Here is a 22,123-nt window from a genome sequence, read left to right as displayed (position 1 = left end):
GGTTGACTTGTCGACTGATCTTCCCGTTTTTTAAAACTTATTTTATATTTGAAAACAACCATGTTAATAAGGAGTAATGTGAATTTCATAAGCATGGCATACTAGTACCTGGAAAATGACCGAAAAATAATAATTTTCTACATAAAAAGGTCCCAAATATTTTTTGGCCTCGCTCCGCTCGGCGATACAAGACTTATGCTTGCACTTTATTTTAGGCCAGCTACGCCCCTGCTTTTACTTGTCCGACCTTTTTTCCTCTGGTACCGGACAATCGGACAAGCGTTATTGTCGAGGCCTGCAACACACCTAGTCAAGATTTAATACGAGCTGAAAATAGTCACAAAGCAGACATGTCGCCCAACACATCATTTTAATTTCTTACTCTAAACTGATGAGTCATTGCTTTTTCTTCTATACATAAATAAATTCAGATTTAAAAAAAATTCGTTTGACCAACGACATCCTGTATTCGAGACGAAACTTCTACTTTCTACTTCAAGACAATAGAGGCCTGTTGTCAATATTGGAAAGTTATCTTTTTATGGGGGGGGGGGGGGAGATATACACATCACGAGTTTTACTCGCTTGGTTTCTTGTGCGGTTTGTCACCCAATTTATGTATACCTTACATCTCGCATTAGCAAAACATCTATGCAGGCCTAAAATTTGTTTTTGATGATTTTTAAATATTAAATGTGTAATAAACAACAATGTCAAAGCAATTGAAGACATAATATAATTAAAAGTTTAGTATGCTTTATTTTTCACAAAGTACTTCTAACATTGATGACTTGACTGTTGTTCTTCAATGGTAATACTTATAGTCAAATTTCTGACCACATGGAACAGTTTGATTTGATGAGATTGCAATTGGGTCAGTATCGAATGAACTGCAATGTAGAGAGGAACACCTACAATCGATTCACTGTTATAGATGCATGAGAATTTTTGATATTGTCTCATGTAGATACGAAAGCATTCATAAAAACAGAACAGCTTACAACATAGGAGACAAAAATAACAGATGTGACCTATGACAAATATAGTCATCTTTTGGTTATATCCATTTACATGATTAAGGAACGTTGACTTAGAACGAGTACGCAGTTGGTATCACGGTACAAAAGTTACCATAAAGTAGTGACTTCAAAATGATATGCTGCATGTTATACTAATATTTCCATGGTTTTATGTCTCCCGGTTTCTTTAAATTCAGTTTTTTTTTTTTACTAACTTAGAGATAACGTTTCGAGATATTTCTTATTAATTACAGTTTTCACGCAGCCGATACCAGAAGCTTTCTCTGGCAGGACATCTGCTGATATTGACGAGGTTGATGTTAGAAGATCAAAGGTAATGCAGTCCCCATATGAATGGTCAGAGTCCATACCACCAAGGACAATAATTGAATTATTCTTTAACACTGCACCAAAGCTATAGCGGTCAAATCCGGGTATTTTTCCTTTATCTTCCGTTGTACCGTCTGCTGAAAATACGATAACATCACCATCTGGGCATACGAGATAAATTTTATGGTCATGTGATATTGCAGACGATAACCTACAGTATACGGGAAGTTCACACACTATATTGCACGTTTTTAGTCTAGTATCAAAGCATTGAACAGTTTTTGTGTCAAAATCTTCGCGTGTAACGCCTCCAAACAAATATATTTTCTCTCTATCTACCGCAACGGACGCAGAACGCACAGCAACCGAAAGATATCCGGCATCTTCCCAACTTCCAGTTGCTATACTATATTGTTCAATACTCATTAAAGTTCGGAAGTCGTCGTCATTATTGTCATCATACCCTCCTAATACGTAAACATGTTCCCCAACTGCCACCATTGCATGGCGTCGGCGTCCAAGCAACATAGGTTCGCAATAAACCCATTTGTTTTGAGTACTTATATAGCAGAGCATAGCATTCATTTTTGTGCTGCCACCGGAAATATAAATAGCATTGCCATATGAACAAGTTGCAAATTCTACACCCGGATCATGTGGCATAGATGCCAACGAGAACCATTTACTTCTCTTTTCACTGTAACATATCACACGCTGTGTTGTCTTTGAATTGTCATCTGTTCCACCAACACAAACCACTACCTCCTCAAAGTCACCGAAATTCCGAAAACTCATTCGAGGCGAAACAAACTCTTGTCTTCTGGCGGGCAACAAATGGTATCGTTTGGCTTCTTCTAAAACATCCCGACAGGGTTGGTTGTGCTTAATCAACTTATTGTGTTCGAGCACATCGATTAAATATTCCGGTTGTATAAGGGGGAGACGCAGTTTTTCAAAAATTCGGGGAAGGTCTTTCTTTCTGTTATCAACATTAGAATGTACCCACCTCATAACAGCTTCGCATACCAGCTCTTCACTTTTAATGTTCAAATTGTTATTATCAATTATTTGCAATAATTCGTCACAATCTATAGCCAAAAAATCTTCAGTTTTCCATATTTGTTCAAAATAATACAATATAAATTGGAAAGCCCTCTCCGCAAGACACGAACAGCCGTGACCTTGGGCTAACTTCCAGGCACCTAAAGAATTTTCAGGATCAAGTTTCCCCACCATATATTCTTCACATCTCTCTTGCAGACATTTTATCTGTAACATAACTGCCGCTTGCAGAAGGGAATCAACATTTTCTGTATCTATAACATCTTGTCCACCGTAGATAAATTTTAGGATCTTCTCGAATGCCCCACTTTCAACATTTTGAAGGTGAACGACGCCATCTCGGCATTCCTTCATTCCGGAAGCGAACATTGCACTAAAGTACGGTGACATAATTGACAAGACTATACGATGACAGTTAAATGTTTTATCATCAATAATAATTTTAATGTCGGTAAACTCTTCATTACTTAGTGCCTGTGCAAGGCCATGACATATTTCTTTATGGTAACGTACTCGCCATGCTTCACAACTGTCATCAGTCCAGTTCATTCCATTGTTGTCATTCATTTTAAGCAATCTAAAAAATTAAGACAGTTAACATAAACCTATGAGGTAATTTTTCGTTATCTTTAACTGGTTGCTTAATTATAAAAAGACATCTTTCCAATCTAATTAAAATATAGAAATCGGATTTCGTTATACTACATACGGTGTATTCAAATCAAATCCTATTTTGCCTTGCAGGTATCATAGTTGAAGGCAAATTAAGAATCTTTTTGTTTTAATAAGATTGCACGTGAAATAAATAACATAAAAACATGTTGCACTAAAATACCTCTTTACCACCTTCTTGGAGGATCATGGTGGGCCATTAATAGAATCAAAATTACAATTTATCAAAGATTATTAATAATGAATAATAATAATAATAACGTGAACGACGATGTTATGATAATGATATCGACAATGACGATGACGACGACAATGATCATACATCACTGAAAAGTTGAAAACCAATGTCTAGTGTATATTTCCTTTACTACTTTCCAAACTGAGAATAAACATTAAGAGGCTTATAAAAAGTGAAAGCGTAGCAGTTACAGGTTAGCTAGATTGCACACCCTTTTTTTATTTATGCTTATTCATTTCTTCTCTATCACTTTTTATAATTGCATGTTGGGTTATGCTAATAATCAACGTTCTATAATATAACTATCAATAAAAGCAGAGACATATATACACATGTGTGTATATATGTCTCTGATAAAAGTAAGTGGACGTTAATAATTTGTACATGATCCTTTTTCTATTCGTTACCACCACATATCACTTAATAAAAGTAACAAGGGCCCTTAATTACATTGTACAATGTAGTGGTAAGGTAACTTAGGTTGAGCCGCTGGAATAGGTCACTTTTTCGAGCTTGAAAATATATCAAAAGGTCAATAAATTAAGATGAAATATATCATAAGGTTGCTGATTATATCAGAATTAAGTGTCTAAAACTAATCCCTCTAGTTTTGATATTTTTCACAGATGCAATTAAAACCACAATTGGAAACACATAAGATATTTGCCAAATCTCAGATTTCAGCTCTCTCAATTAATGAAATATCATAATCATGATAGAAAAACGTGCATTTAATCAAGGATTTGTATAGTAAGACTATAAGTCACTTTTTCGAGCTTGAAAATATATCAAAAGGTCAATAAATTAAGATGGAATATATCATAAGGTTGCTCAGTGATTAAATCAGAAGTGTCTAAAACTAATCAGACTATAGTTTCGATATTTTTCACAGATGCAATTAAAACCACTGTTGGAAACACAAGATATTTTCCAAATCTCAGATTTCAGCTCTCTCAATGAAATATCATAATCATGATAGTAACACGTGTATTGTTTAATCAAAAATTTGTATAGTAAGTCTTACTATACAAATCCTTGATTTTATTAAAAAATATATATGGTGTGTTTTTCATTTATTCAAAATATATGAAAAGGGTGGGGTACTGGATGTCTCAGTTGCTCATCCCTACCAAAAAATGATTAGAATGTCTTATGTCTACAACAATTTAAATAAAATTATGTTTTACAATTATCTTTTTTTGTGTTAATACCTTTACTCTTCGTGTTGTCTATAAACTTTGTTGTTTACGTTGGTTACACACGTTTTTATGTACTTAAATAATGATTGATTGATTGGTTGACACACCTTGTGATTAATATATAATTTCTGAGAAGTGTCATCAGTTGTTTTAATCCAATTAAAATTTTATAAGAAAGATTAAACATCTTCAATACAAATAACTTACATTGAGGAGCGGTTGACTCATTTCTCAAGGGAGACAATTTGTGATTTGAGACATCATGTGACCATCATATGCCTTCCGGATTCATTTGTGAAACGGAAATCGCTTGAAATGGAGCTATCGTGGATATTAAAAGGAATGTGCTTGTCTTTAATGACAAGATTTGCCCAGGTAGTATTAAAAAAAGTCGAAGTAGTTTAATGTCTGCAGTTGTTGCTTAGGAAGAATCATCGAGGAACTCGACACTTGTTTATCACGTTCAAAGATGTTCATGTTTATATAATAATATTTATGAAATACAGTTATTTAATAATTTGTCAAATGAAAATTACACATGAGACAACCAAAGTTATTATAGTGTTTGTTGACATGAACAGAATTATGCCATGGCAATGACGACATGTTGTACATTAATTATTACAAAATATACACATTTATTTACTTAATTACACAATGTGACATTGTTTACTTTTTGGGAACTTTGTCAAAAGATTGTCACCGGTTTGTTAAGGGTTTAATTTGATAATACATTAAGATTTTTTAAGACACTAAAGATGCAATTAGCGATTTGTGTAGGTCTGGATGGGTTTTACAGAATAGAGACTGGCTACAGAAAAATAGGCCAAAAAATAAAGAATAGAGAAAAATGGCATGAAGAATAAAGAAATAAAGACCCTCATTTGAAACGTGTTTGTGAATGATACCACATCAGAATTAGATGCTATTATAGCTATAGGATGAATTGGGACTACTTTTTCTGAGACTTTTACATTTTACATGGTAACAAGAGATCTCTGACATGATCTGTTTGACCTAGATTTTCTGAACATATTTCTGAATGTATTTTTATTTCAAATGTACATTATTATTTATAAAACTAGATATTTGAATTTCTGTTTTATGTTAAGTCTACTTTTTGACAATTATGATCTACTTACATCATGTACATGTACAAGTACCACAAGAAAAAACTTGATATTAAACCATGGTAACCAGAGGGTTGAGACTTGAAGAGACTATTACACTAAACATTACATCACATTATAGTCCTTTGAATTATAACTAAATGAAGCATTTGTCATTTGTTTCTTGAACATGTTAAATGAGCTAGTTAAAGAATTGAAAATTTTGATTCTATCACAGGTCTTAGGGACAGGACAACCTTTTACCCTTTTCCTTTTTTCAAAAATCAATTATTTTTGGTTTTGTTAATTTCTATTTGAAACTTAAAAAAGACAAAAAAATAACAAATTTGGAAAAACAGAGAAGAGCAAACAAAAATTTGTCCTGTCCCAGAGAAAAGGTGGATTTTATATGAATTTAATTTAATTTATAATAAACTTTAAGATGGATCATTTACCAGTTTATTTAATTTTGATGTGATGCTTTTTTAAAACTCAACGAAATTATGCATGTAAAGACTTCAAATTAAATTAACTTACCAGTGATAATAAAATGGCAATATTTCTATACTTTTATGATAAATTATATTGTCATGATTGTTTCAAACCTTTGAGGTGGAAAGAATATTTTTTACTTTTTATCCCAGAAAGAATTGTAAGTTCAAAAGATGATACATATACATTGTTTATATATCTAAATGCTTCAAGATTAATATTGTAATAAAACATGTAAAACTGAAACATGAAAACCTATTTCAAATTTTAGTCATAACATACTTGTAAAACATATAAAAACACAGGATATGGGGTATCCATCCATGACACAAAATCAGTACATGCACAGCTAAAAAAAAAGAAAAAAAAAAGCAAAGGAACAGTGCTTTTATCATGTTTATTGCTGTTTTTCATCTCAAAGTTACAGTGAGGCCTTCAACATGTATGCTTATGATAAATACCTTCATACAGGAACCACATTTATTAATCATGTTAATCTTTCATTATTACAACATTAAAATGCTAAATTATATTTTGATTTTTAAGGTATTTTTAGCAAAAACTTTCAGACTTTGATTATAATTTTATGAAACAACTTGATTTTATTTTTAGGGTGTAACGTTCTGTCCAAGAGAAACATGTTATGATAATGACTGTAAGTACTTAGGGAGGGAACAGAAATTTTGTTCTACTTTATATAATTTTTGTACACAATCTAAACATGCTAAAGTAATATTTTTGTTAATGATTTGGATTCATAATGGCATTTGGCATGCAACTTGTCCAGAAATAAATATCGGATTGTTTATTATAAATTCACTAGTACATGTACTATCCCAACTAGTTCTTAGTATCATTAATAATTTTCTATTGATATTCAGTCTCTATTCAAATTTAATTCCTCTTTAAAATTCTTCATACTAAGAAAAAAGATTGTGTATGTCTGTTTATAGTTTCCGTACCCTCCCTTATTTTTGTGACTACCTTTTCTCTTCTCATCTCGATTTTTAGTTTAGAAACTGGAAGATTGAGAATATCAAAAGGAAGATTGTTTCCTTGTATACATGTAGTTTGTATAAAATATTTTTGAAAAACGTTTTTGGGTAAAGATTGCATGAAATGCAATCAAAACCCTATGGTCATGATGGTACTGACTTAATATCTAAATCTTCCAAGGTTTATCACTACCTTTCATAGTTTAGACAAAACAGTGCAGTGAAGTGATCATTCTTTAGATCCTATCCAGTCAATGTCAAGCAATTAATTAATGCCAAAAAAGAGAGAAATTTTTAGTGTTCATTGCTTCTTTTTATTAGAGATACATTGTAAATGATTATGAAATTTCACACCCAACACCTAGAAAGTCAGAATTACTAAATATTTCTTCTTTGCCATCCCTTGACTTTGGTAAATCTGGTTAAGATTACAGGTAAACTTATATAGGTAAAAGGCGCAAATGTCTGGTCACTTTGGTTCAGGTGTATCAAAGTTTAAAGCACAAGTGTCTTGTGTTACAGGTAAAAAAGTGCAAACATCCTGTGCCCTTTTCATCTTTATAAGTGTGGGTGACATGTCCCCTTAGGGTGTATATTTAGCAAAATGAAACTAGAAATTATATTTTCCAATTCATTATACTAATGCACTACCTTAAAATGCATTTTTTTCAATCTTTGGATTGATTCAAATAAAGGCTGAGAAATAAACAAGGTATCCAAAAATTTGCGAAACTGTATTCTGCTTATATAGCTAACTGTAGTTTCATACATTATTGCTAAATATATAAATTTGACACAGATTAAACATTGAGAGTCATTTTCAGAGGATAAACAAATTATTATTATTATATGAAATTATTCAAGAAAAGGAAAATCTTTAAATTTGTTTATCCTCTGAAAATGACTCTCGATGTTTAAACTGTGTCAAATTTATATATTTAGCAATAATGTATGAAACTACAGTTTTTATTTACTATTTTGTGTAGAAATAAGCATGTTGAAGGCTGTACTTTGACCTATAATGGTTTACTTTTACAAATTGTGACTTGGATGGAGAGTTGTCACATTGGCACTCATACCACATCTTATATCTATAAACATTCATATTGCCAAGTATTGCCCTGTATTATCCATTTCATGCAGTATTGGCCAACCTGACAAAACCAGGTCCAAGGTAATACTTTGCCAACCCTGGTATATATGTATATATTGCTCCCAAAAATAACCAGTCTTAAAACATGTAAAACTTGAAACCATCAATACTGATACATGTAGCTACAACATATGAAACTGAGTTCTGTTATTTCAGATTATTGCTGTGATGGGTGGTGTTGTCAAAATTATAGTGTTTATCGAGTTTGGTGTAAGTAAACAACTTAACATTAGTATGTAATATTTATAAAACCTAAATATGTTTTTTGGTAGTACATTATTTGTAAATAAGAGTTAATGTACAGTTTTAAATGAGTTCACCCACAGTTTTCGGTGGGGTTCTTGTTGCTCGGTCTGTAGTTTTCTGATTGATGTTTTGTTGTTGTTTATCCTTTCGCCATTTTTATACGACTGCAAAAAATTTTTGCGATCGTATATTGGTATGACGTTGGCGTCGTCGTCCGGCGTCGTCCGAAGACACATTGGTTTTCGCACTCTAACTTTAGTTTAAGTGAATGGATCTCTATGAAATTTTACCATAAGGTTCAATACCACAAAAGGAAGGTTGGGATTGATTTTGGGGGTTATGGTACCAACAGTTAAGGAATTAGGGGCCAAAAATAAGCATTTTTGTAACTTCCAGACATAACTTGTGTGTTAGTGTATGGATCTCTCTGACATTGTACCACAAGGTTCCATATCACACAGGGAATGCTGGGATTAATTTTGGGGGTAATTGCATCAAAATATTAGGAATTAGGGGCCAAAAAAGGGGCAAAAAACAAGCATTTTTTTAGTTTCATGACAATAACTTGTGTGTAAGTGTATGGATCTTTCTGAAATTGTACTACAAGGTTCCATATCACAAAGGGAAAGCTGGAATTGAGTTTGGGGGTAATTGCCCAAAACGTTTAGGAATAAGGGGCCAAAAATAAGCATTTTTCTAGTTTCCAGACAATAACTTGTGTTCAAGTGTATGGATCTCTCTGAAATTGTACCACAAGGTTCCATATCACACAGGGAATGCTGGGATTGATTTTGGGGTAATTGCCCAAAACGTTTAGGAATAAGGGGCCAAAAAGGGGCCAAAAATAAGCATTTTTCTAGTTTCCAGACAATTACTTGTGTTCAAGTGTATGGATCTCTCTGAAATTGTACTGCAAGGTACCATACCACAAAGGGAAGGCTGGGATTGAGTTTGGGGGTGATGAATCATAAGGGAGTTCAAAAAATTTGGGGGGGGGGTTTTTTTTTTTTTCCTTTTTTTTTTCTTTTAAAATTTTCCATTTTAAGTTGGTTATTTCTGTTTTATATTTAAAAGCAAATAATAACGATATGGTAGGAGATACACACCAAACAGGATGTGTAAATTATTATAAAATAAGTATTGTGCAATAGCAAGAAATTTTCAATTGCACAGTATTGCACAATAGCAAGAAATCTTCAATTGCACAGTATTGCGCAATAGCAAGAAATCTTCAATTGCACAGTATTGTGCAATAGCAAGAAATATCAAATAGCACAATATTGCGCAATAGCAAGAAATTGTCAATTGTACAGTATTGCGCAATAGCAAGAAATATTCAATTGCACAGTATTGTACAAAAGAAGATACTTCGTATAAATTGCTTATTTCTTGACCAATTTCAATGGGGTTTTATTCTTGAATTCTTGGGGTTCTTTAATATGCTGATTCTAACCATGTATTAAGTTTTTGGATTTTGGGCCCCGTTTTTAAATTGGTCCACATTGAGGTCCAAAGGGTCCAAAATTAAACTTTGTTTGATTTCATCAAAAATTGAATTATTGGGGTTCTTTGATATGCCAAATCTAACCTTGTATTTAGATTCTTAATTTTTGGTTCTGTTTTCAAATTGGTCTACATTAAGGTCCAAAGGGTCCAAAATTAAACTTAGTTTGATTTTAACAAAAATTGAATTCTTAGGATTCTTTGATAGCTGAATCTAAACATGTATTTAGATTTTTGATTATGGGCCCAGTTTTTAAGTTGGTCCAAATCGGGGTCCAAAATTAAACTTTGTTTGATTTCAACAAAAATTGAATATATGGGGTTGCTGAATCTAACCATGTATTTAGATTTTTGATTTTTGGGCCCCATTATCAACTTTGTCCACATTGAGGTCAAAAGGGTCCAAAATTAAACTTTGTTTGATTTCATCAAAAATTGAATTCTTGGGGTTCTTTGATATGCTGAATCTAACCATGTATTTAGATTTTGGATATTGGACCATAGTAGTAGAATGTCCAATTTAAAATTTTTAAGTTCTTAGACCACATTCATCCTGTGTCAGAAACCTATACTGTGTCAAATAATTAATAACAATCCAAATTCAGAGCTGTATCAAGCTTGAATGTTGTGTCCATACTTGCCCCAACTGTTCAGGGTTCGACCTCTGCGGTCGTATCAAGCTGCGCCCTGCGGAGCATTTTATTATTTTTGGTAATGTTATTGTCTATTTTTATTGGACTTGTGATTTTTAAATGCCTCCTTGGTCAAAATGTTGGTATGTATCCTCTTTTTTTTTATATGTTCATTTTTGGATAACCTTCATTTATTAGGAATTTTTGAATAATTAGTTGATATTAAAGGGCAGTCAAAAGCAGGATAAATACATGGTTAGGGAGCTACCATTTGATTTTTAGAAGGGGGGGGGGGGGGCTAGGATGAATAATTTTGTCCTGCATTTTTATTTTTCACTCTATTCGGTCCTGTCTTTTTTTTTAATAGCTTATCCTGACTTTTTTTACATTAATTGTCATCCTGCCTTTTTTTGGCCAAGTTGCTCATCCTGCCTTTTTGTCGAGCCTTCGACTTTAGTCGAAAAAGCGAGACATAGCGATCCTACATTCCGTTGTCGGCGACAGCGGGGTCCACAAATATTCACTCTGTGGTTACAAGTTTTTGAAATTTTTTACTTTCTTAAACTATCCTGGATTTGTACCAAACTTGGACAGATTGTTTATGATCATAAGATAGTATCCAGAAGGAAATTTTGTTAAAATTTTGTACCTGTTTATCCGTATTTTACTTATAAATGGACTTAGTTTTTCTTCCAGTTAACATTAAATACAGCCTGCAGTTAAAGTTTTTAAAACATTTATAAGATTCATAAACTATCCTGGATTTATACCAAACTTTGACAGAAGCTTCTTACAATCAAAAGATAGAATCTAAAGGAATATTTTTATTGATCTTTTTCCTCATTTTGTTGAGCCTGTGATTAACAACAAAAGTAGGCGAGACACTGGGTTCCGCGGAACCCTTACAAATTTTTTTTAAAATTTCATCCTATACCCCCCCCATAAAAATCAAATGGTAGTTCCCTTGAATTTTTTAAATATAGAAAATAAAGATAAACCATAGGACATTCTTAAATATCTTCAAATAAGGACGAATATAACCATGGTTTAAAGAATAAAGGGAAATAAAATGCTCCGCAGGGCGCAGCTTGATACGACCGCAGAGGTCGAACCCTGAACAGTTGGGGCAAGTATGGACACAACATTCAAGCTTGATACAGCTCTGAATTTGGATTGTGATTAAATATTTGACACAGCATAGGTTTCTGACACAGAATGAATGTGGTCTAAGAACTTAAAAATTTTAAATTGGACATTCACCTATTATGGTCCAATATCCAAAATCTAAATACATGGTTAGATTCAGCATATCAAAGAACCCCAAGAATTCAATTTTTGATGAAATCAAACAAAGTTTAATTTTGGACCCTTTTGACCTCAATGTGGACAAAGTTGATAACGGGGCCCAAAAATCTAAATACATGGTTAGATTCAGCATATCAAAGAACCCCATATATTCAATTTTTGTTGAAATCAAACAAAGTTTAATTTTGGACCCCGATTTGGACCAACTTGAAAACTGGGCCCATAATCAAAAATCTAAATACATGTTTAGATTCAGCATATCAAAGAACACTAAAAATTCAATTTTTGTTAAAATCAAACTAAGTTTAATTTTGGACCCTTTGGACCTTAATGTAGACCAATTTGAAAACGGAACCAAAAATTAAGAATCTAAATACACGGTTAGATTCCGCATATCAAAGAACCCCAATAATTCAATTTTTGATGAAATCAAACAAAGTTAAATTTTGGACCCTTTGGACCTCAATGTGGACCAATTTATAAACGGGGCCCAAAATCCAAAAACTTAATACACGGTTATATTCAGCATATTAAAGAACCCCAAGATTTCAAGAATAAAACCCCATTGAAATTGATCAAGAAATAAGCAATTTATAAGAAGTATCTTCTTTTGCACAATACTGTGCAATTGAATATTTCTTGCTATTGCGCAATACTGTACAATTGACAATTTCTTGCTATTGTGCAATATTGTGCTATTGGATATTTCTTGCTATTGCGCAATACTGTGCAATTGAAGATTTCTTGCTATTGTGCAATACTGTGCAATTGAAGATTTCTTGCTATTGTGCAATACTGTGCAATTGAAAATTTCTTGCTATTGCACAATACTTATTATATAAAAATTTACACATCCTGTTTGGTGTGTATCTCCTACCATATCATTATTATTTGCTTTTAAATATAAATCAGAAATAACCAACTTAAAATGGAAAATTTTAAAAGAAAAAAAAAAGGAAAAAAAGAAAAAAAAAGAAAAAAAAAAATCCCCCCCCCCCCAAATTTTTGGAATCCCCTTATGATTCATCACCCCCAAACTCAATCCCAGCCTTCCCTTTGTGGTATGGTACCTTGCAGTACAATTTCAGAGAGATCCATACACTTGAACACAAGTTATTGTCTTGAAACTAGAAAAATGCTTATTTTTGGCCCCTTTTTGGCCCCCAATTCCTAAACGTTTCAGGCAATTACCCCCGAACTCAATTCCAGCTTTCCCTTTGTGCTATGAAACCTTGTAGTACAATTTCAGAAATATCCAAACACTTACACACAAGTTATTGTCATGAAACTAGAAAAATGCTTGTTTTTTGCCCCTTTTTTGGCCCCTAATTCCTAAAATTTTGAGGCAATTACCCCCAAAATCAATTACAGCCTTCCCTTTGTGATATGGAACCTTGTGGTACAATGTCAGAGAGATTCATACACTTACACACAAGTTATTGTCTGAAAGTTACAAAAATGCTTATTTTTGGCCCCTTTTTCCTTAACCGTTGGTACCATAACCCCCAAAATCAATCCCAACCTTCCTTTCGTGGTATTGAACCTTATGGTAAAATTTCATGGAGATCCATTCACTTAAACTAAAGTTAGAGTGCGAAAACCAATGTGTCTTCGGACGACGCCGGACGACGACGACGCCAACGTCATACCAATATACAACCAAAAATTTTTTAATTTTTGCGGTCGTATAAAAAGAGAAAGAAACAGTGGTCCACAAAACTATTTCAGGAAGGGTTAGCAATTCCTGCTTAACTAGTGTACCCATCATGTTGCTTATTAGATAAAAAAAATCCAGTGATAAGTCATTCTTTTGTAAGTAGTGGTAGTGATGACTTTAAACATACAAATTATGCAGTAAAAAAAATGGGTCTAAGCTTCCCTGTGGATGTCGGTCCACTCAGAGAATTATTTAATACTCCTTGTCATACAATAAATTTATTTTTGTTTTTTCAGGGTTCTGGTGTTTATGGGTAGTGGTATTTTTACTCATTGTTAGCTGTGTGATTTGTATCCGACGCAGAAGAATGGCCAGAGCTCGTTATGTTAGAATTGCACAAGTTCCTACTGGTGGCTACAACACAATTGTTACTAATCAAAGTCAGACACAGTACACACATGTTCAGACACCGAGATATTATCAACCACCAACAGCTCCTATGCCACCACAGTATCAACAAACAGAGATTCCGGTAAAAAGCTTTAGATTACTAATTACCTGGCAATTGTATTTTCACTTTCTTATCAAATGTTAAAGAAAGGGAAACTGCATTGACCTTTTTTTAGACAATTTTTAATTTAATGAAAGTGCTAGGATTATCATTTATGTCAAGGATTTTTTTTTTTTTTAAGTTGAAAGATTTTTTATGTTGTCTTTTATACTAATTCCTTTTTTAAACTTGATTTAAGCCATTATTGTTAATGATACATTTTTTTTTTACAGAAACAACCACCACCCCCTTACCAGCAATGAGCAGTGCACAGTATGGAAGATAATGGAAAGGGTATTTATTGACCAATCAGAATAATTTGAGGTTTTAGGATTGCTATTAAAGATGCAGTGAATCAAAATGTATGACATTTAAATGATTATATTACTTATTATTAATTTTAACTCATATTTTGTACATTGTTACATATGCTATTCAGATTTGTTTGTTAAGTTTTGTTATAGAATAATACAATAAGTCATTGAACTTATTTGGAACAGGAAATACAATTGAATTATTATTCTAGTATTCAATTTTTATTTTTGCAAAGTATGGATATGATATTAGTAGCTGTACATTATGTAACGATCAATTGATTATTCAAAACCATTTTTATCAAATTATGCTACATTAATTGTCAACAGAACAATGTATCTTAGGGAGCTACCATTTGATTTTTATGGGGGGCTAGGATGAAATTTGAAAAAAATAGGCAGGATGAGACACTTTGCAAAAAAAAAAAAGGCAGGATGACAATTTAGGTAAAAAAAGTCAGGATAAACTAATAAAGAAAAGGCAGGACCGAATAGAGTGCAAAATAAAAAGGCAGGACAGAGATTACAACTAAAAAAAAAATGCAAGACAAAATATTTCATCCTAGGCCCCCCCCCCCCCCCCCCCCCCCCCATAAAAATCAAATGGTATCTCCCTTATGCATACAATACTTATTTTAATACTATGAAAAGTAAAGATCAGCAGTTTACTATTTAACAAGAAAAATATTTCATAACAAAATTCTCCACTTTCATATCTATTTCATTTTATATAATCTTGAGCATGTTTATTATTTCAGTTTTATTTGTACATCTTGATACTTAAGTAATTTGATTTATACTACAACTAGCTGTGTTAAGTTTGAAATTTGTGTTACAATTTAAATAGCTATCACTGTTTTGATTCAAGTTGCAGTATAAAAACAATATTAGGTCAATGTCAGAAAAATATAAACTTTTTTGTATTCAGCACAAAACTGGGGAAGAGCTCGGTAAAACATTGCCCTTCCCCAGTTTCTCAGCCTCACACAAAAAAGTTTATATTTTTCTGACATTGACCTAATATTGTATATTTTCATAGTGAATTATCAATATATTTAAAATTTATTTGTATACATATGGTTCTTACTATTTTTTTTCACAGTGAACAAATACACGACAAAAGCTGTATTTCATGATGCATACAAATTTTTATGTTTTTCTTTGCTTTGGAGAAATATAGCTATTTTATATTGTCTGTCATATGGTTAAACAGAAATCTGCATTTTACTAATGTATAAAAACCCAAGTAAATAGCTTTAAAGGAAATTTATCAGAATGTTGTTAGTTAACGAAATAAATATTTGTACATTTTACTTCCTTGTTTTATCAATAAACTATAATATTTTGTTTGAAGTAAGATATGTACAATATAAAGGCCATTAGCATTCCTTACATTGCAATCGGGTGAGTAAACTAGTGCTCTGGCTCTTAAAATTCCTGCAATTGAGAGACACACAATGAATTTATATTTTGTCCGGCAAATATGACAGTTTTGGAAGCCTTGCAAGGAGCCTCTTTACTCATGTAATGAATGCATATATGTACGTATTTTAAGTTATTGAATATTTAGTTAAGAGTTATTTATTGATTGATTGATTGATTGATGTTTAACTCCACATTCAGTACTATTGTGATTTTTCATGGCCATCAGTTTTTATTGGTGGAGGAAGCCAGAGTGCCCAGAGAGAACCACCGACCTTATATGAAAACTGACAATCATAGTCAATAAAGATTGGAGTCGAGCACCTGCCACGTGCAGGATTTGAACTCACAGGCTAGTGATACAGTAGTTTGACTACTTAAACCACTGGACCTCTGAGGCCCCCTATTAAGAGTTATTATTTACTTCCTTCAAAGTTAAGTCATCAATCCTTTCAACATTGTTAATTTCACTGCTGAGTGAAGAATATTATAAAGTCGGGTCACTCGTTAAAAAAATGTTTTGATATCAATATTAGACTCTCACAATTGACATTTTTGCCCCCATATTGTAAAATTTTACATAGTTTCTTGGTTAAAATTGGATATGAAAAAACCCTTTTCCAAATGAAATTATTTCACATTCACAAATTTTTTAACATAACATCTGTTGGGGCAAGGGTGTCCCACAGGTCTAGATATCAATAAAGATCTCAAAATATGGGTTTTTTTTTTTGCAATTTTTTCCAAAATTCAAGAATTTTGTTTGCCAGAGCAATATTTGCTTAGCAAGACTTGTGATCACAAAATTCAAGAACAGTGATATGGGTGTATTTGACAGACATTTTGAACATCTGTAGATGTTTTTTTTGCTAGTCATTATACTTGGGACAATTTTGCAATTAAAATAAAAACAAACAGTGGCCACCTACCTTCTCTTTTTTCAGCTTTTTTTCCTACCAGAATACCATACAACTGTTAACAAGAGAGACAAAAGATAGCAAAGGGACATTCAAACTTATCAGTTGAAAATGAACTGACATCATGATGGCAAAAAAAGACCAAAATACAAACAATAGTACACAAACAACAACATAAAACTAAAGACTGAGCAACACGAACCCCACTAAAGATGAGAACAATCTCAGGTGGTCCAGAAGGGTAAGCAGATCTTGCTCCACATGTGGCAACTGTCCTGCTGCTTAAGTACAAACCTGATGGAGAGTAATTCGGTAAGTCACATTTGGGGAAAAAGAGGGCAGGATTGTGGTTATGACGATTTGAACATATCCGTCATCATCTAATCCATGACGGTCAACCAACTAGTGATCAAGTCAAATTTTCGAAAGGATGATTTCAACTTTACAACTTTAAAACGCTTGTTTCAATAGCTTCCTTGTGAGCAGCAAACCCCAATCATTGAAATCATGATAGATATCGCAAGCCCTGGAATAATGTATCAACTAGGAGATATATACTCCATATGCTGGCGCTGCTGGAATATTGATCCATAGAAATGGAGAGTTCCCAATTGGTCAACAAGTGATCAATTCTACCATATATCTATCAAAAGATGTTCGAATAAATGTGGACACAGATGATGCCCCCGCTTGCATATCATATAGTTATAAAGGGACATAACTGAAGAACGGTAAAAGTGACGCTACCCAAATTTGAACTTGATCAGAGTTTTGTGGTAATAAGCATTGTGTATAAGTTTCATAACATTTGGTAGAGGCAAACTAAAGTTAGAAAACGGAAACAAAAATTTGTACTTGATCTTAGTTTTGTGGTAATGAATATTGTGTATAGGTTTCATAATGTTTGGTTGGGGCAAACTTAAGTTACAGAATGGAAACTAAAAATTTTGCAATCTTTCGATTTATAAAGGGGCATAACTCAATAATGGTTAAAGTGACACGACCTAAATTCAACTTGATCTGTGTTTTATCAGTGGAAGTCAAAATTAAACATTGAATTGTATAAAGCATTGATTGTAGTTGATTCAACTATAATCATGGACAAAGGAAGATAACTCCAATTTTAAAAATTACTTGATATTTAGAAGAAACTAAAAATTTTGCAATTTTTCCATTTATAAAGGGGCATAACTCTAGAACGGTTAAAGTGACTCCACCAAAATTCGAATTTGATCTGTGTTTTGTGGTAATAAGCATTGTGTATAAGTTTCATAACATTTGGTTGAGGCAAACTCAAGTGAGAGAACTGAAACCAATTTTGGGAGGTACGTATGTAGACGGAAAAGGGTAAAACTTAATGCCCCCACCGCTACGGCGAGGGGCATAAAAATATGTATGTTAATTTCAAGTCTTAAATTGTTTAAAGAGCTTAATAAACTTTGTTTAGTTGACTCACTTGATGCTGTGTTCAGCAAATCAATGTCAATTTCAAGTCTTAAATTGTTTAAAGAGCTTAATCAACTTCAGTTGCAAGATATGAACAGGTCTATAGTTGCCTGTTCTATCCAGCTCACAAAAAAATCATTCAAATTGAGGTAAAACGATGATTTACATACTTTTTTAATCTATGACTCTTTAATATAAGAAGTTTATTGTCAATTTTGGTTATTTGACTTATTTGAAGGGTTACTTTGAACTGTTTTGCCTTTTAAAGATTTCCTAGCTCTATCTATCATAGTTGCTATGAAAAACCAAAAAAAATGGTAAAAATAATCTTTCAAGGCAAACAGCTCCAATAAGGGATTAATTAATGATTTTGCTCACGTTGAATTATTAGTTCTTACTATGCTGAACATTTTTGGCAAATAAGTTTCTACCCATCCTAGTTTCAGCAAAAAACTAAAAAAAATTGTAAAAAATTATCTTTCAAGGGCCACAACTATAATGATTAATTGAGACACATATAATTATTTGAAGGTCTTACTTTGCTGTTTGAAGTTTCTATCATAGTTCCTGCAAAAAAATGGTCTTTCAATGGTTATTACTCCTATATTAAAAGGTTTAAATGACAATTTCAGTCATGATGACTTATTTGTAGGTCTTACTTTGCTTAACATTTTTAGTCATCTGACAAAGTTTTTGTATATCTATCATAGTTTCAGAACTAAACTTAAAAAGTTTAACAAAAATAGGCTTCTAAGGGAAGTAACTCCTTCAGGGATCAATGGACTAATTCAATCCTATGGCTTATTGGTAGATCTTGCTTTGCTGAATATTTTGCTATTAAAAATTTCTTTTTATCTATAATAGATTTCAAGATCATAAACAAATACTGAGAAATTTCTAAAAGTTATTATTTTAGGAGCAACAACTCTAAATTGGGTTGTCGGATTCATCTGATAATTTTCTAGCAAATAAATCTTGACCTGCTAATTTTTTGTCATGTCATTTTTGCTCCAACTGATTTAAGTTTTTAAAATATAAGGCAATAAAATGCTCCCAGCAGGGCGCAGCTTGATACGACTGCAGAGGTCGAACCCTGAACAGTTGGGGCAAGTATGGACACAACATTCAAGCTTGATACAGCTCTGAATTTGGATTGTGATTAAATATTTGACACAGCATAGGTTTCTGACACAGAATGAATGTGGTCTAAGAACTTAAAAATTTTAAATTGGACATTCACCTATTATGGTCCAATATCCAAAATCTAAATACATGGTTAGATTCAGCATATCAAAGAACCCCAAGAATTCAATTTTTGATGAAATCAAACAAAGTTTAATTTTGGACCCTTTTGACCTCAATGTGGACAAAGTTGATAATGGGGCCCAAAAATCAAAAATCTAAATACATGGTTATATTCAGCATATCAAAGAACCCCATATATTCAATTTTTGTTGAAATCAAACAAAGTTTAATTTTGGACCCCGATTTGGACCAACTTGAAAACTGGGCCCATGATAAAAAATCTAAATACATGTTAAGATTCAGCATATCAAAGAACCCTTAGAATTCAATTTTTGTTAAAATCAAACTAAGTTTAATTTTGGACCCTTTGGACCTTAATGTAGACCAATTTGAAAACGGAACCAAAAATTAAGAATCTAAATACACGGTTAGATTCGGCATATCAAAGAACCCCAATAATTCAATTTTTGATGAAATCAAACAAAGTTTAATTTTGGACCCTTTGGACCTCAATGTGGACCAATTAAAAAACGGGGCCCAAAATCCAATAAAATGCTCCGCTGGGGCGCAGCTTGATACGACCGCAGAGGTCGAACCCTGAACAGTTGGGGCAAGTATGGACACAACATTCAAGCTTGATACAGCACTGAATTTGGATTGTAATTAAATATTTGACACAGCATAGGTTTCTGACACAGAATGAAAGTGGTCTAAGAACTTAAAAATTTTCAATTTACCTATTCATACATGTGATGGACTGTGAAACTCAGATCAGGAGATTGGGAAATTTTGGTCAGGAGATTAGGACTCAGATCAGGAGGTTTTTAATCGACATTAATTTTGTTGTAAATGTAACCGTGTGCTGTAAAAATGGTCTTTTAAAGTGTGTTTTCTTCAACTTTCCAACCAATTTATTATGTTTATAGTACCCTTGTACTTATAAAGTTTCTCCATCTTTATATTCTACATGTTCAATCTAACATTGTTTTTTTCCAGTATGTTCTTTAAATTTTTTACTTCATATTCTATAAAACAATCATTGCAACCAGAACATTTGTTTAGCTGTCTGCAAATAGTTTTTATTTTTTTTTTTTTTCTCTTGCAAATAGTTTTTATTTGCAAACTCAGAAATTCATTCTATCTGAAAAGTTAGGGTCATAGTTATTATATAAATTTCAATTTAAGCCTTAAAAGGAAGTATAGAATCCTCAAATAGTTTTCAAATTATTATTTTTTTATTTGTCCTAAGACATTTAAAATCATTTAATAACCATCCTTTTATGATTATTTGTTCAATTTATATTTTATTTATATTCTTTTAAAAATTTTCATTATTAAAAGGAAAGTAACTTAAAACAGGATAAATCAAGGGAAGTAACCCAATAAATACACAGTTCTTGTTACACAACGGCAGTTAGCCTGAGGTAAAAATCATTGCTTACCAGTATGTTTGACACCCAAGCTGACAAGTGAAGCCATATAATTATGCATGTTAATTGATTTACAGGTAAAATATAACTTCAGGTAATGTCAGTTACACCAGATGCCTGAGATGTTATGTTGGGCAGAAATTTTTCATTCATGAAAAATTTCATACACAGGATTTTTTCAACGGGAGGGGGGAGGAGACCCCTGAAAACGGGATTATTGTACTCCAGTCGGGAGGTTCACATGTATGCCTATTCAAACCATATCATTATTATTTGCTTTTATATATAAATCAGAAATAACCAATTTAAAATGGAAAATGTTAAAGAAAAAAAAGGGAAAAAAAAATCCCCCCCCCCCCAATTTTTTGAACCCCCTTATGATTCATCGCCCCCCAAACTCAATCCCAGCTTTCCCTTTGTGGTATGGTACCTTGCAGTACAATTTCAGAGAGATTCATACACTTTAACACAAGTTATTGTCTGGAAACTAGAAAAATGCTTGTTTTTTGGCCCCTTTTTGGCCCCAAATTCCTAAACGTTTAGGGCAATTACCCCCAAACTCAATTCCAGCTTTCCCTTTGTGATATGGAACCTTGCAGTACAATTTCATAAAGATCCATACACTTACACACAAGTTATTGTCCTGAAACTAGAAAAATGCATGTTTTTTTTTGCCCTTTTATGGCCCCTAATTACTAAAATTTTGAGGGAAAAACCCCCAAAATCAATCCCAGCCTTCCCTTTGTGATATGGAACCTTGTAGTACAATTTCATAAAGATCCATACACTTACAAACAAGTTATTGTCATGAAACTAGAAAAATGCTTGTTTTTTGCCCCTTTTTGGCCCCTAATTCCTAATATTTGGAGGAAATTACCCCAAAAATCAATCCCAGTATTCCCTTTGTGATATGGAACCTTGTAGTACAATTTCATAAAGATCCATACACTTACAAACAAGTTATTGTCATGAAACTAGAAAAATGCTTGTTTTTTGCCCCTTTTTGGCCCCTAATTCCTAAAATTTGGAGACAATTACCCCCAAAATCAATCCCAGCATTCCCTTTGTGATATGGAACCTTGTGGTACAATGTCAGAGAGATCCATACACTTACACACAAGTTATGTCTGGAAGTTACAAAAATGCTTATTTTTAGCCCCTTTTGGCCCCTAATTCCTTAACTGTTA

At 32.7% G+C, this 22,123-nt stretch overlaps 2 protein-coding genes across 3 annotated transcripts; one reads left to right on the top strand and one right to left on the bottom strand.

Moving 5' to 3' along the window:
* Positions 1-739: 739 nt before the first annotated feature.
* On the bottom strand, positions 740-4,828 carry LOC127709468 (kelch-like protein 24). 2 transcript variants are annotated; one of them, XM_052215052.1, is made up of 2 exons: positions 4,728-4,828; positions 740-2,988 (listed from the first exon to the last, which is right to left on the bottom strand). In XM_052215052.1, the coding sequence occupies exon 2, from the start codon at positions 2,976-2,978 to the stop codon at positions 1,230-1,232; it is 1,749 nt and encodes a 582-aa protein (XP_052071012.1). In that variant the 5' UTR covers positions 2,979-2,988; positions 4,728-4,828; the 3' UTR covers positions 740-1,229. The 2 variants fall into 2 exon arrangements, with proteins under 2 accessions (XP_052071012.1, XP_052071013.1); XM_052215053.1 differs by lacking the exon at positions 4,728-4,828 and adding an exon at positions 4,533-4,710.
* On the top strand, positions 4,754-15,789 carry LOC127709486 (WW domain binding protein 1-like). The gene is made up of 5 exons (XM_052215084.1): positions 4,754-4,895; positions 6,734-6,776; positions 8,426-8,479; positions 13,909-14,144; positions 14,396-15,789. Exons 1-5 carry the CDS (start codon positions 4,836-4,838, stop codon positions 14,423-14,425), a joined length of 423 nt encoding a protein of 140 aa, XP_052071044.1. The 5' UTR covers positions 4,754-4,835; the 3' UTR covers positions 14,426-15,789.
* Positions 15,790-22,123: the final 6,334 nt, after the last annotated feature.

The sequence above is a fragment of the Mytilus californianus genome, unplaced genomic scaffold (assembly GCF_021869535.1).
Source record: "Mytilus californianus isolate M0D057914Y unplaced genomic scaffold, xbMytCali1.0.p SCAF_7, whole genome shotgun sequence".
Taxonomy (NCBI): Eukaryota; Metazoa; Mollusca; class Bivalvia; order Mytilida; family Mytilidae; genus Mytilus; species Mytilus californianus.
Note: the sequence above shows the minus strand (reverse complement) of the source record. Positions and strands in the feature narration are given on the sequence as shown.